This window comes from Vulpes vulpes, chromosome 3, assembly GCF_048418805.1.
Source record: "Vulpes vulpes isolate BD-2025 chromosome 3, VulVul3, whole genome shotgun sequence".
Taxonomy (NCBI): Eukaryota; Metazoa; Chordata; class Mammalia; order Carnivora; family Canidae; genus Vulpes; species Vulpes vulpes.
The window spans coordinates 152,028,785-152,041,724 of NC_132782.1; the positions used below are offsets into that span (position 1 = coordinate 152,028,785).

General features: G+C 58.5%; 1 protein-coding gene across 2 annotated transcripts in view; it reads left to right on the top strand.

Moving 5' to 3' along the window:
* Positions 1-11,856, top strand: part of WLS (Wnt ligand secretion mediator) — a 92,246-nt gene extending 80,390 nt beyond the window's left edge. For both annotated transcript variants that reach the window (XM_025986683.2, XM_072754914.1), the window contains exons 11-12: positions 2,220-2,373; positions 10,937-11,856. In XM_025986683.2, coding sequence (XP_025842468.1) covers positions 2,220-2,373; positions 10,937-11,046 — 264 coding nt within the window. In that variant the 3' untranslated portion in view covers positions 11,047-11,856. The remainder of the gene's footprint in view (positions 1-2,219; positions 2,374-10,936) is intronic.
* The last annotated feature ends 1,084 nt before the right edge of the window (positions 11,857-12,940 follow it).

Genomic DNA, 12,940 nt, shown 5'->3' on the forward strand with positions numbered 1-12,940 from the left:
CGCACGGCGGACGTGGGATGGGCGTGAATCCGCCAGTGCCTGGGCCCTCGGAGCGCCGGTGTGCGCCCCGCGGTGTGGGCCTCTCGATCCCGTGGCCCCTCCGGGAAGCCGTGGCTCCCGTGTACGTCCAGCTTTGAGCACCGCCCGTTCCTACGTCTAGGATCTCTAGGGCGCATGTGCATGTGCTACTGGATTCTGTGTGGATTTCGGTGTGCGAATCTGTGTGTGTGTGAATATGGACACGCTGCACAGTGAGGGGCCTTGTGGTCAATCAAGTCAACCTTGGAAGGAAGTTCGGGCTCCGCGGTAGCTGCTCCATATGCCAACGTAACAGACTCCCCCGTTGAAGACAACGTCCCTGCTCTGACGCCGCGTGACGGTTAACAGCCCCTTGTCTTGGAGTCAGAGCCGCGACTTTCCGACGGAGCAACCTGGGGAAGGACCACGTGCCTCACCGCGGCGTAGTTTTCCCACGTGTTGAGTGGGAATATCACCTGCCCTGGTACCGTCCGTGTGAAGTCCCTACTGTAGTGCTTGACCCGTCAGCGTTGAATAAATGTCCACTATCATCCCCCTTGTTACTATGTTAGAAAGTCTTAGTTTTGCGGATATCTGTGTTTGCAATATTTAAGTGAAATAACACGGACTGCCCATGGGCTTACTTTAAAGGGCAATTCTCATTATTTACCGGGGAATACAGTCTCTTCCCTTTGCCATCAGATACTTCCTCACAGTCCCTGTCTCTGTCCCTGTCTACTGCCGTGCCCCTGCCCTGGCGCTCCCGCCCAGCCTGTACTTTTGTCCATGTTCATCCAGCTAACACCGTCTGTCGAGTACCACGGTGACCAGGTGGGCAGGTGGACATTCCCTTGGGCTGGTTATGCCAGTCCCAGTAAGGATCCATTTCAGGAAAATTCAGTACCGAGTATTCCCACTTTGTGTCATGGGAAGTAGGGTCTCTTGCAGGAGGGAGACCTTTTGGGGCCTACAGCCTTCACAGAGAAGAGGAAAATTAGCCTGGAGCCACCCAGCCTCCCCCGCGTCACCTACAGAACAGGTCCCTTTGTTGTGAAAGCGGGTACGTGAATTTCCAGGAATTATCTTAAGACTTCCTCTCCTCCTCCATTATATGCATTAAAAATCATTTTATTTTTTTTAAAGATTTTATTTATTTACTCACAAGAGATAGAGAGAGAGAAGCAGAGACACAGGCAGAGGGAGAAGCAGGCTCCATGCACCGGGAGCCCGATGCGGGACTCCATCCCGGGTCTCCAGGATCACGCCCTGGGCCAAAGGCAGGTGCTAAACCGCTGAGCCACCCAGGGATCCCTAAAAATCATTTTAAGCATGCCCTAACTGCTGAACTACTGTAGTTTTCTTTTTTTTTTTTTTTTTTTTTATAAAGTTAGGATATTCTGTTAAGAAAAGTGACACTTGGCGACCTTTCTAAGAAGTTAGTTCTAAGTAGCTTGAACATTCACACATGGTTCCAAAACCAGGGATGGTCATAAAATTCTTCTTCTTCTTCTTCAAAAAAAATAATATATTCCCGAGTACATTATATCAAATGAATTATCTTCGAAAATAAGGGTTCGCGATAGTGGTTTGTGCATCACAAAAATGAAAAGTTAATGCTCACCAGGGCCCAACTAAAACGGGTTAGTCTGCAGTTTGTTGACCCAGTGAACTGACGCTCCAGGTCTTTCAGAAGGAAACACCTGTGCTTCCAGCTTTCTTCCGCCTGGGGCCCCAGGGGGTCGTGGGCTACAGCTACGAGGAGGTGTCAGGTGGATCCAGGCTCACGAAGGCCACCTGCCCGCTGAGTCATTAACACCTAGATACAGCTCGAGGCCCTTACGTCCTCCATCGTCCTCTGTCTTCCCCTGTAGCTCCTACAAGGGGCTCCTGGAGACACTTCACATAACCCAGCTCATGTTCTCACAGGGGCATTTGGCCATCGGAGATGCCCTGTGGTTGGCACAGGTGGTCGGAGCCGTTCCACTCATCTCAGAGCTGGCACAGGTTGTTAGTTGCCGGTGCTTGGCGTGGTCCACAGGCCGTCAGCCCTGCCAGCCACGCTCGGGTCATGAACGTAGACAAAAGCAGCCTCACCGCGGTCTTGGAGAGCTGCGACGCGCACGAAAGCCTGTGTCGGTTGGTTCCGGTCTCGCTGTTGTGGCTTCTTGGCTCCAGCTGAATGTCGTCTCCTTTCTCCGTAGGTGACCGAAGGCCACTGGAAGTGGGGCGGCGTCACGGTCCAGGTGAACAGCGCCTTCTTCACGGGCATCTATGGGATGTGGAACCTGTACGTCTTTGCTTTGATGTTCCTGTACGCGCCGTCCCATAAGAACTACGGGGAGGACCAGTCCAATGGTGAGTCCCAGTCTCAGCACAGCTTCGTTCAGGATAAGTAGGCTCAGCCCCTGCGGGGTTCACCCAGCAAAGGCCCTGGGGTCCCCAGTCAGGCCCCCTCCAGGTGTCCGTGAGCACCCCCCGGGGACTGGGGAGCCGTGAGACGAAAGCCACCACAAGGCACATACTTCTTTCAGTCGTCGTCTCTCTCTTTTTTTTTTTTTTTTTAATTTTTAAGCATTCTAGTCTGAAATATGTGCCCGTTTTATTTTAAAGCTTAAGTTTTCTTTCCTCAATTTCTTGAACAAAATCGACTTTCTGAGATTAAGCCACGTTTATTCTTCTGGTTTGAAAAGCATGATCTTAAGATACCAGGTGGCCTGGGACTGGGTCCTGAGACTTGAAGACTGAGCCGGCGTCGCGGTTCTCCTGCTCGTTCTTGACGCGCCTCGGCCGATGGCTAGTCCCTGCCCCCGGGGCCTCCTCCTCCTGCGGGGCTCCTGATGCCTCCAGGAGCCTCGGGGGACTTGGCCGACCTGGTTATTTTGTAGATGGGGACCTGAGGTCCAGAGAAGGGAGGCGCGGACCTGGGGCTTCTCCACCAGCCGTGGCAGAGGGAAGCGGCTGTCGCTGCCTAGGGTGTGCCCTGGGTTTGGAATTGGTGGCCCAGGGAAGGACAGATCGGAGAGCTCCTTTTCCTTTGACTACTCAGCCCTGCGCTGTCTGGCTCCACCCCTGCTTTACCCGAGCCGTGTCCTTGCTGTTCTGAACGAGTGGATTCCTCTCCTGGGTCCACCTGGGCCCTAATAAAACCCTCCTCACCCTCTGGGCCCACTCAGAATGCTTCCTCTTTCTAGAAACCTATTCCTGATCGCCCCCGTTGGAGTCCAGCAAACTGTATTCAATCGAATGTTGTTGCCGTAGGATATTGATACGTCTGAGTAGTCAAACGACTTTGAGAGTCATTGGGTTTTTAATCAGCATTAATGAGGCTTTTCCTGCAAGACATCTTAATGCCTTTAGTACTTTAATTTGTACCATAGGCCTTTTTTAAATGGGTGGGACGGACAGCTTTTCCCCAAATTATTAAATCATTTGGCCCTATACTCCTTTTTCCAGGCAGTGTTTTGTTTTAGGTTTCTTGGGGGTTTTTGTTTGTTTGTTTTTTGGAAATCGTGTTCTAAGGAACAGTCCTGGGGAAACACGATTATACCCTTCAGAGGACCCCTAAGTGTCCTAGATGAGCTTCCCGTGTCTCCTGCTCCGCCGGAGAGCTAACTCCTGAGCAAGGACAGGTCCTGGAGGGCGCTTGGGAAGTGCTGATTGAGTCGAGGCATTAGAAGTAAGAGTTCGGGCCTAGTTTTCAGACTTCACAGATGGGGCCGGTGATGTTGAGAGTTGAGGTTAACACGAGGGGCGACGGCATGAGACGGTGTGGGAGGTAGAGGGCCCGTTGCTGAGGGTTGGGGCCGCGGCCAGCCCTCAGCCACCCTCCACCTTCTGCACCGCGCCCGCCACCGCGTCGGAGGGTCCTTCCGGCTGCTTGGCCGCCACCCTGAGCATGGACGTGGGGCACGTAGCCCCTCAAAGTGGGCCTCCTCGCAGTGGCAGGAAGGGATGCCGGGCTTGTGATCAGGGGTCCGGTTTCGTGTCGTGGTCCTCCTGCCGGAGCCGACCAGCCGCGTGGGCATGTTCTTGAGAGTCTCCAGCAGGAGCCCAGAGGTGAGGTGCTTCCTCCCGGGAGATGCCACGTGAAGCCATCGCCGGACTTCCCGGGAGGTTGGGATGACCCTGCTACCGGAACAGTCCGCGGACCCTGACTTGACGTAAACCCCCCGGTGGTTCCGCTTGTGACGTGGGCGCGCCGCCTGACCTCTGCCGCCTGACCTCTGCCGCCTGACCTCTGCCGCCTGACCTCCGCCGCCTGACCTCCGCGCCGCGTGTCCCCGCGGTGCTATCCTGGAGCCTTCGGGGCCGCGCACGTCTATAGCTGCGTTTCTCCTCATGGCCAAAGGGCAGGAGAGAACCTCGGCCCGGGCTGATTGTGTCACGGCTCGGGGGTTTCCAGCCGCTGGCGAGGACCTGCCGTCCAGCCCTTCTAGGCCGTGGGGGCCGGGGCTGCGGCCCGCCCTGCCCAGGCTGCCTGACCGCTTGCCGCCCGCCGGGCCAGTCGCCCGGGTTGCAGGCCGGGGTCGGCCCCTCCGCCAGGACGGACGCCCTACCCTGCACCACAGCCACCCCAAGGCTTGAGGCCTGCGGTTGACACTAGCACCGGGTCTGTTCCCCGTGGGTGTTTCTTTCGTTGTGCTTTTTTGTTTTTTTGTGTGTTGTTCTTTGTTTTGTTTGGTTTTGGTTTTTGTTTTTGGTTGAAGGCAGCTTGACCTGGAGTTTCACAGAAAGCTCAAAAGCTAGTTCTCACCAGCAGGTCCCATCCCTCCCCCAGGCCCCCCGCCAGAACTGTGCATGCCTGCTTGGTCTTGGATCTGCCGCTGTGACCGGGAGGTGCCCCTGGTACTTAGGGCCAAGCAGGTAGACCCCTTGGGACCCTGTCCCGGTCACGAACACACGTCACACACCTTAGCAGCCGTGCGATGGGGACACGATCAGCTGTGACGGCGCAGCGGCCCCGCAGCCCCGGCAGCTCGTTTGCCATCCTGCTCCCACGTGGTTCCGTGGCCTCGTGCATTCGGAGGCGGCTGTGCCACGTGGGCTCTCCGATCCCGCTACCCCCCTGCCCTCCTTCACTTTTTGTCTCCTCGACTGGCGCCAGCCTCCCAAGGCCTCCCAGGAGTTACGGAGCATTTGCCAGGATTTTGAAGCCCCTTGGAAAGAGCTGGTTTGAAATATTACATGGAAACCTAGAAAATGAACTCGGGGGATACGCTGTATTTTTTGAATTCTCTGGGCCTCTGGATGGCATCCCTTCCCCTCCCCCAGCCGCCCCATGCTCCTTTTCCTTTCTCATGCAAAGTTTTTATTTTTGAGTTGGCTTGGGCTCCCCTGCTCCCCTGCTCCCCTGCTTGTAAGGTCCAAGCCAAGAATTGAGGCCTTTTGCTGTGGAGCATGAATCCCAGGTGTGTGGTTTCTTGCCTTCTTGAGGTGGGTCCTGGGCGGACCTCTGGAAAAAGCTCATCTCCAGGGACTTGGCAGGTGGTTTCTGATGCAGCCAAAGGGGACGAGGAAATAGAACATTGAGGAGGTCGTTGTGTTTGGACGTGGAGAGAGATGCCAGGAGGGGGCAGGAGGGGCAGGGGTAGGACGGAAACGAAAGCAGCAGAGACTCCGGCGTCTCCCTTTTGCTCAGGAATGGACTGAGAGAAACACAGCGGACGGCAGGTCCTAGAAAGGGTTGTTTTCCCAAAAGTGTTTTTTTTTTTAATTTTCCCTTGCACGTCTGTGCCTCTTTTATTGTGTGGATAAGACAGGGCAGGGACCCTTAGAAATGAGCCACCGGTACCTGGGCCCGGCGTCAGGCTGGGTGAGACGGGGTGGAATGAAGCCCGAGGGAGGGACGAGGCCCCTCTGCGGCGGCTGCTGGGTGCTCCCAGGCTGTGGGGCTCTGGGTTCCGTCTTGCTGGTGATTTACCGGCTGGTGGCACCGTTGCGGCCGCGTCAGTTATTTCACACATACGCGTGTGTGTTTATGGACGCGTATATTTATTTTTTTATTTATTATTTTTTAAAGATTTTACTTATTTACTCATGAGAGACAGAGAGAGGCAGAGACCCAGGCAGAGGGAGAAGCAGGCTCCATGCAGGGAGCCTGATGCGGGACTCGATCCTGGGACCCGGGGTCACGCCCTGGGCTGACGGCAGACGCTCAAGCACTGAGCCGCCAGGGGCTCTAAATAGGATCGTGTCTTGTGCGTGTGTAGGGACGTTTGTGCACACACGTCCCAACACACGCAGACTTTTGATTTAGCAAAGATCACTTCGGCCTCTTTCTTTTAAGCACCATTCACATCCTCTGCCCTGTTCCTCCTGCCATTTCCTTCAAGTCGTTTTCAGCATCGCCGTAAGCGGTCTGTGGAGCACCCGGGTGTGCGCCGGGCAGGCAGCGGGCAGGCAGCGGGCAGGCAGCGGGCAGGCAGCGGGCAGGCACCGGGCAGGCAGCGGGCAGGCAGCGGGCAGGCAGCGGGCAGACACCGGGCAGGCCGGCACTGACCTTAGGGCCGAGCGACCACAGCGTCTCCCTGGGATCGTGGGGAGAACCGTCGGAGCTGCTTATGAAGTGGACACTTGTTAACAACAGGCCTCATCTCCGTGCCTTCGTCCGTAGACTTTTGGTCAGAAGGTTTAGAAAGAAAACCTGAGCCACGGAATTCCTGACCGGATGACGATGACGAAGGGACCAGGAGACGCCCATTGCCAGCCGGTCCCGTTCTGTTTCTGTCTAGTGGGCCTCTCCCCGGCGTGTCGGGGACCCGGCCCCGTGGTGCCCGTGAGCGTGATGCACGTGGTGGGAGCCCGCGGACCCGAGGTGGCCCCCGCCGGAGCCGCTTCCCGGTGAAGGTGCGAGTGGGCGGCCCAGTCCCTGCTGCGGCCCTGTGGGTGGCGGCCGCCTCGTCGTCTGGGGCACGTCGCGCCTCCCGAGCTGCCCGATGGCCGGGCTCCGTCAAGCACCGCAGCCCGTGGAGCTGAAACCGCGAAGCGTGGGCATGTCCTCACGGCTCCAGAGGCTCGAGGCCCCAGACCGAGTGCGTCCGGCTTCCCCGTGGCTCGTGGCTGCGTGTTCCCTCCGTGCCGTCACGCGGCCTCTTCTCATGAGGACGCAGGCCAGGCCGGACGAGGGCCGCCCCGTGACCTCATGGTGACGTCCTGACCTCCTGCAAGGCCGTGTCTCCCCACGTCACGTCCCGAGGGCTGCCAGCCAGGACTTGAACAGCTACATTCGGCAAGGCTAGGGTTCGGCCCATAGCATTAGGATTTCACTCAAAACTTGTAGGTTTGGTTGTGCCCACCCTGTTGCAGGCACCAGGGACCCGGTCCCTGGAGGTCCTTGGGGGCCGGGGGGCAGTGGCTCACCCCTCCCGGAATAATCCACCTCAGTGGCCGAAGGCGACCGAGGGGCGGCTGGCTGCAGGCCGCTGCACCCGTCCCTGCAGGGCTGGAGCTCGCCGTGTGCGTGCAGCCGGGAGGATCTGGACCAGCCTGTACCCGGACGTCGTGGTGGGGGGTTTAATGAGCACTTACTACCTATCAGATTACTGCACTGGCTATTCACGTTCTTTGAAAAAGAAATTTTTTTTAAAGATTTTATTTATCTATTCATGAGAGAGAGAGAGAGAGAGGCAGAGACCCAGGCAGAGGGAGAAGCAGGCTCCATGCAGGAGCCCGACGCGGAACTCGATTCCAGGACTCCAGGATCACGCCCTGGGCCGAAGGTGGCCCTAAACCGCTGAGCCACCCAGGGATCCCCTGAAAAAAATTTTTTTACAGATTTTTTTAACACCCACTGTCCACTGTATTTTTCACATCCCAAATGTAGGAAGGACGTAACCTCAGAGTAAACCATAATCCTTTACGTGGAAACCATCTAGCTTTGCAAACACCACCTGCTCCTCGTTTTCCTCATCGTGCCGTGAGCCGGGCTGGACTTTATTAGTTATGTTTGAGCTTAGCTTTGAGGGTGAGTAGGGGTTTGGTCGGTACGAGACTAGAGGAAATTCCGCAGGGAAGAACGGGGTCGGGAGTGTTACAGGAAGGACATAAGCTCTGGGGGTACACACAGGTGGTCTGGAATCCGGCTCCAGCAGGTCCTGAAGAGCCAGGACCTCGGGGCGTGAGAGCTCCCGGGCGTCCAGATGGAGGCAGTGGGGTGTCCGCCTGCTTTGGGAGCCCCATAATGGCCGGAGGCTGCGGGTCTCCCAGACCCCTGGATCAGCCGGGGCGGTTCTCCTCCCTTCTCCTAAGGTAGCCGCAGACGCGCAAGGGACGGCTGTCGAGATGCAGCCGCGGCGGGGAGCTGCGGCCACTGCTGCCTCCCTGCGGGGCCTCCCTGCGGGGCCTCAGAGCGTTCCGGGTCTCCAGGAGGCTTTCAGCCGCAGGTGCCGGCAGGTAGCCGCGTGCCTCGGACGCCAGGTCGTAAATACGGACCCAGCGATGGTCCTTAGTGATGGAATCGGATGCCAGAGGTTAGCCTCCTTCCACAGCAGCTGCACAGAACAGGCCCTCGTCTTGTCCATCAGCCGACAGGAGCCGACACCAGACCCAGGGAAGGAGACTTCTGCCAACTGAAGGATTCCTTTCTTCACCTTTCTCCGTTGTCTCCCCGTTTATTCTCCCCTCTTCCCAAAATAAGAAACATACCACATTTTCGAAAAGGTGTTTTATTTTGTGTTTAGAAAAGGCTTTAAGCCCTTCTGTGCACTAAGTAGCAGGATCCAAGAGGGAGGGAGAACAGCAGGTGGAGCGAGACCTTGGCAGAGGTAGGGGTTGATGGGATTTGGAAGAAACGGAGGGTCCCCACTCCTGCCGTATTCCCATGTTCTCCCCCTAAAGGGGGAAGAGTTGGCCTTCAGGGCACAAAAAAAACACAATTTGGCCGCTTGGGCCTCCTTGGCCTGGGTCCTCAAACGGGATCCCATTAGAGGAGCTGATGGCTAAGCCTCCGCGTCTCCCTGGCACGCAGAGCCCCGGGAGCCGCCCGCGGGGCAGACACCGAGTCCCAGCTCTGGGGACCGTCAGGGCGCCCGTACGGCGCGCTCTGGATTCTCTTTCATCGGATACAGAGGCAGAGCTAACGTGCTGAGCAGTTTATCCAGACCCCGCGTGCGCTTACGGCCACGACCCGCTGCACGTGGACTCCTGCGTTGCCGGCAGACCCACTGGACCTTGGAAACCGGGAGGTTTACCTCCGGGCTTGAGAGCCCGGCTCCGAGCCTTGCGGTGGAGTCTGAATCCCACATCCCAGTGCACCAAGCCGGCCCTTGGCTGGGCCAGTGACTGACCTCTCTGTGCCTGTTTCTTCGTGAATAGAGTGGAAATGATGACAGCGGCCCTGTCGAAGTACTGGCACGAGGACTGAGCGCGTTAGTGTCTGCAGAGTGTTTGGACGGGGTCGGCACGCGGCAGACACTGATGCGGGAGCTCATGAAAACAAGCTGAAGTCATTTTGGCCCAAGGGAGCTGTAGGATCCTGCACATTTTGTGGGACATGTGAGGAGAGTCGACATTGTAAGCCTGAAGAGTAGCACCTTGGGTTCGAAGCCTGAGTACAAGTCCATTCTGGTGTCTGGTTTGAGTCTTTGGTGAAAGGGATTCTTCGGGTAAACACTTGGCGGTGCCGGTGGGTCCACGGGGGTGGCCAGGCCTCCCTTTGGAACTGTGATGACTTGCACAGACACGCAGATCCTGACGGCGGCTTTGGGGTTTCCAGGGCTCACCCAGATCCAGAACCGGCTTCGCCTGAGAAACCTGAGGCCCTGGCACGGTGCTAGGCCCGGGAGTGGGCTAGAAGCCGCCGCAGCGAGAAGGCGGGCTGGGGCCCTGCCTGTTGTGTACGTAGTGGGTCAGCGTGGCCCTCGCGCCCCGCTGGTGTGCGCCGCCTCCCGTTACCTGCTCTGCCCCCCAGCCCGTGGATTGGACCTAGTGCACAGGGCCCCAAATCCTATCAGCAGTCCTGCAAGAGCCGAGGACCTCGCTGCTGAAAGTAGGGAGGCCTGGGTAGAGCGCTGCACGCCAGCGTTCAGTAGGACCGCCTGGGCCGCGCCTCTGCTGGCAAACGGGTCTGCAGGGGAACCCTGGCGGCGTGTGGCACGTGTGAAGGGCACCGGCCCTGCAGCCTGCGGGACCTGTGTCCGGGTGACGCCCAGGGGTCTGAGCCCGTGCGATGCACCGATGCCCACCATCGGTGACATTAGTGGCAGGCGTAGGGCCAAAGCTCTCTTCCAACTTCCCATCCCAACTGAAAATAGCACGTATTTCCTTAATCCTGGGCTTTGAACTAGGAAAAATCTTAGTCCCAGAAAATAGGTCTCCACAGTATAGATATAAAACTACAAATATAAGCTGTAATAATATGTGATACTGTGTATAATAAAAATACCTAATATAAATATGAACAGAGCGTGAACGCCGCAGACCCCACCCTGGCCTGGTTCTCTCCAGCGTCGCTCCCTGTCTGCAAATTTGCAAGTGCACGTGCGCCCCCCACACGCTGTCGGAGGACGGCGGCCTCTTGGTTTTCCATTTCCCCTCTGCCAGTTGTGCATTTGTTTGATCTCTCTGTGGTGCCCCCCCACCGCCCCGGGCCGTGTCCTCATTGCCCCTCCCTGTTTCCTCTTGCGTGTGGCCCTGGGGGGGGGGGGGGCAGACACCAGCCCCTGGAAAGCACCGGGAGCTGCGTGGTGCCAGGTAAGCCCTCCTGACGCGCTCCTGGTGACCGCGGGGACGGAGCGTGGTGCAGGCGCATGGTCGCTGGGGTCTCCTCTCTGGGGGCCGGGAAGGCTCTGGAAGCCCCGCGGGGTGCGAGTCCGAGGGTGGATGTGGCCGACGTTGGCGCCCCGCCGGCGTCTGAGGCCGGGAGGGGGGGGAGGGCCGGTCCCGGGCCGCCGGCACGTCTAACGCCCGCACCCTGTTCCAGGTGACCTGGGCGTCCACAGCGGGGAGGAAGTGCAGCTCACCACCACCATCACCCACGTGGACGGCCCCACCGAGATCTACAAGCTGACCCGCAAGGAGGCCCAGGAGTAGGAGCGCCGCGCCGCGCCGGACTTCCCCACGGCCCCGCCAGCTAGTGGGGAGCGTGCCAGCGCGGGGCCGACGGCGCGGGGCTCCAGCCGTGGCTTCGTGGGCCGGTGGCCTAGACGCGTGTCCGCTGGCCTTCGGCTGCGGCTCCGGAGGACGGTCCCTGCGGCCACTAGGGCGTGCGCGTGGGAACAGCCTCCGATGGGACACGCTCTCTGCTCGTCGTGAGCTAGTGACGTAGGAGCATCCGTAGCAGGTGCTCAGGAAGCCTCTTGCGCTGGGTGCTCTCCTCGGGGGATGGTTCGGGCCGGAGGGGTCTCTGTGGAGTGGAATATTGACTCTTTTTCCTGTTTTAGATTCTAGGATAGATTTTAACACCTTTGCAGGCCGGGGTAGGCTGGTGGCTTAGTCTTCTCAAACCTAGTCTGTGACCACTTGGGGTTTTTTTTTTTGGTCTCATTTTTTTTCTATTTATATCACCAGGTAGCCTACTGAGTTAATATTTAAGTTGTCAATAGATACATGTCCCTATTTTTTATGGCATAATATGAAATAACTGCATTTCACGAGGTCTGTTACGCCAGGGGCATCTCAGCTTTGAAACCAAATCTGTGTTTCCAGTACTAACCAGTCGGATGTGGGTTTTGAAAAACTGTTTGCTAAACTACCCAAGTAGGATTCATTGTATTAAATGGCCTTTGGGTCTGAAAAGCTTTTTTACCTCTTGCTTAAAATGTGTTTTCTTTGGATAAGATGCTTCCCACAGCCTCCCAACGTGTAGATCCCACCGTTTGAATAAACCTGTCTGTACACGCACGTCTGTATACACACACGTCGTCCTCCGCCCGGCGCCCGCGGCCCGCCCAGGCTTTGCCCTGCTCACTCTGGGGTGGGGGGTGGGGGGAAATGGGTCGTGGAGAGCCAGTGTCTGGGGGCCGGGAGGTCTTTCTGGAAGCCGGGGAGTGTCTTCTGTGCCAGGTGCTTCATCTGCCTCGGCTGGCAGGGGCTGCTCACACGGGCGGCCTCAGGCGCGGGGAGGACGCGGGCAGCCCCCCCAGCTCCCTTCCCCAGCAGCCCGTCCGGCCCATGGTTTTACCCCCGCGTCCCTCCCAGCGTGACCTTGGTGCAGCCTCCGGGCCGGGCTGTCCTCGCCTACTAACCGGTTCGGAAACTTGAACCGCTCCGCGGGGTTGCGGCCCAGTTCAGGATGTTCCTGAAGCTCGAGGCCACGGAAACGTGTCCTTCCGGGAGCCGAGAAACCATTCTGTGAGCGTTTTCGCTCGCCGCAGGCCCGGGGCGCTGCCCCGTAAGGTACCCGCTCCGCAGCTCCGCCGCTCCTGGGCCCTGCTTTTGGCTAACGTGACGCCAGGCCACGACGGAAGGAGACACGTTGGCTTTGGCTCTCGGCCGGGCCTTTCCCGGCCGGTCAGCACGTGATGGCGCAGGGGCCCGGGCACTCAGCCTCTGCTTTGTGATGGGCCGCTGTGGTGCCAGGGATGGAGCGCGGCCTCGCTTCACCGTCGGGGACGGAGGGGGAGCCCGAAGCGCGACTGATCGCCCCGTCCCGAGGGATGGACAGTTTCTCCTCAGGAGACAGGAGTTTAGCAAGACCAGGGGGCAGAGGGGACGGCAGGACGGCAACCCTAGGGGACGTTACGGAGACTGGCTGGGGCTGGCCCCGGGCCTGGCCGCTCGCTCAGTACGCGGAGTCGACATCCGTGGGCCCCGTGGCGCCGTGAGCACGACGAGGTGGGGTTTGGACGCCCTCGATGGGCTGTAGGGCCTCCCCTAAGGCTCTGGGCCGAGAAGCCGCATGGCCACGGCGACCCCTGGAGCCTGGAGAAGCTGGATGAGCACCGCAGAGAGGGCAAGGCCGGAACCAGGGTGGCCGTGGAGGACG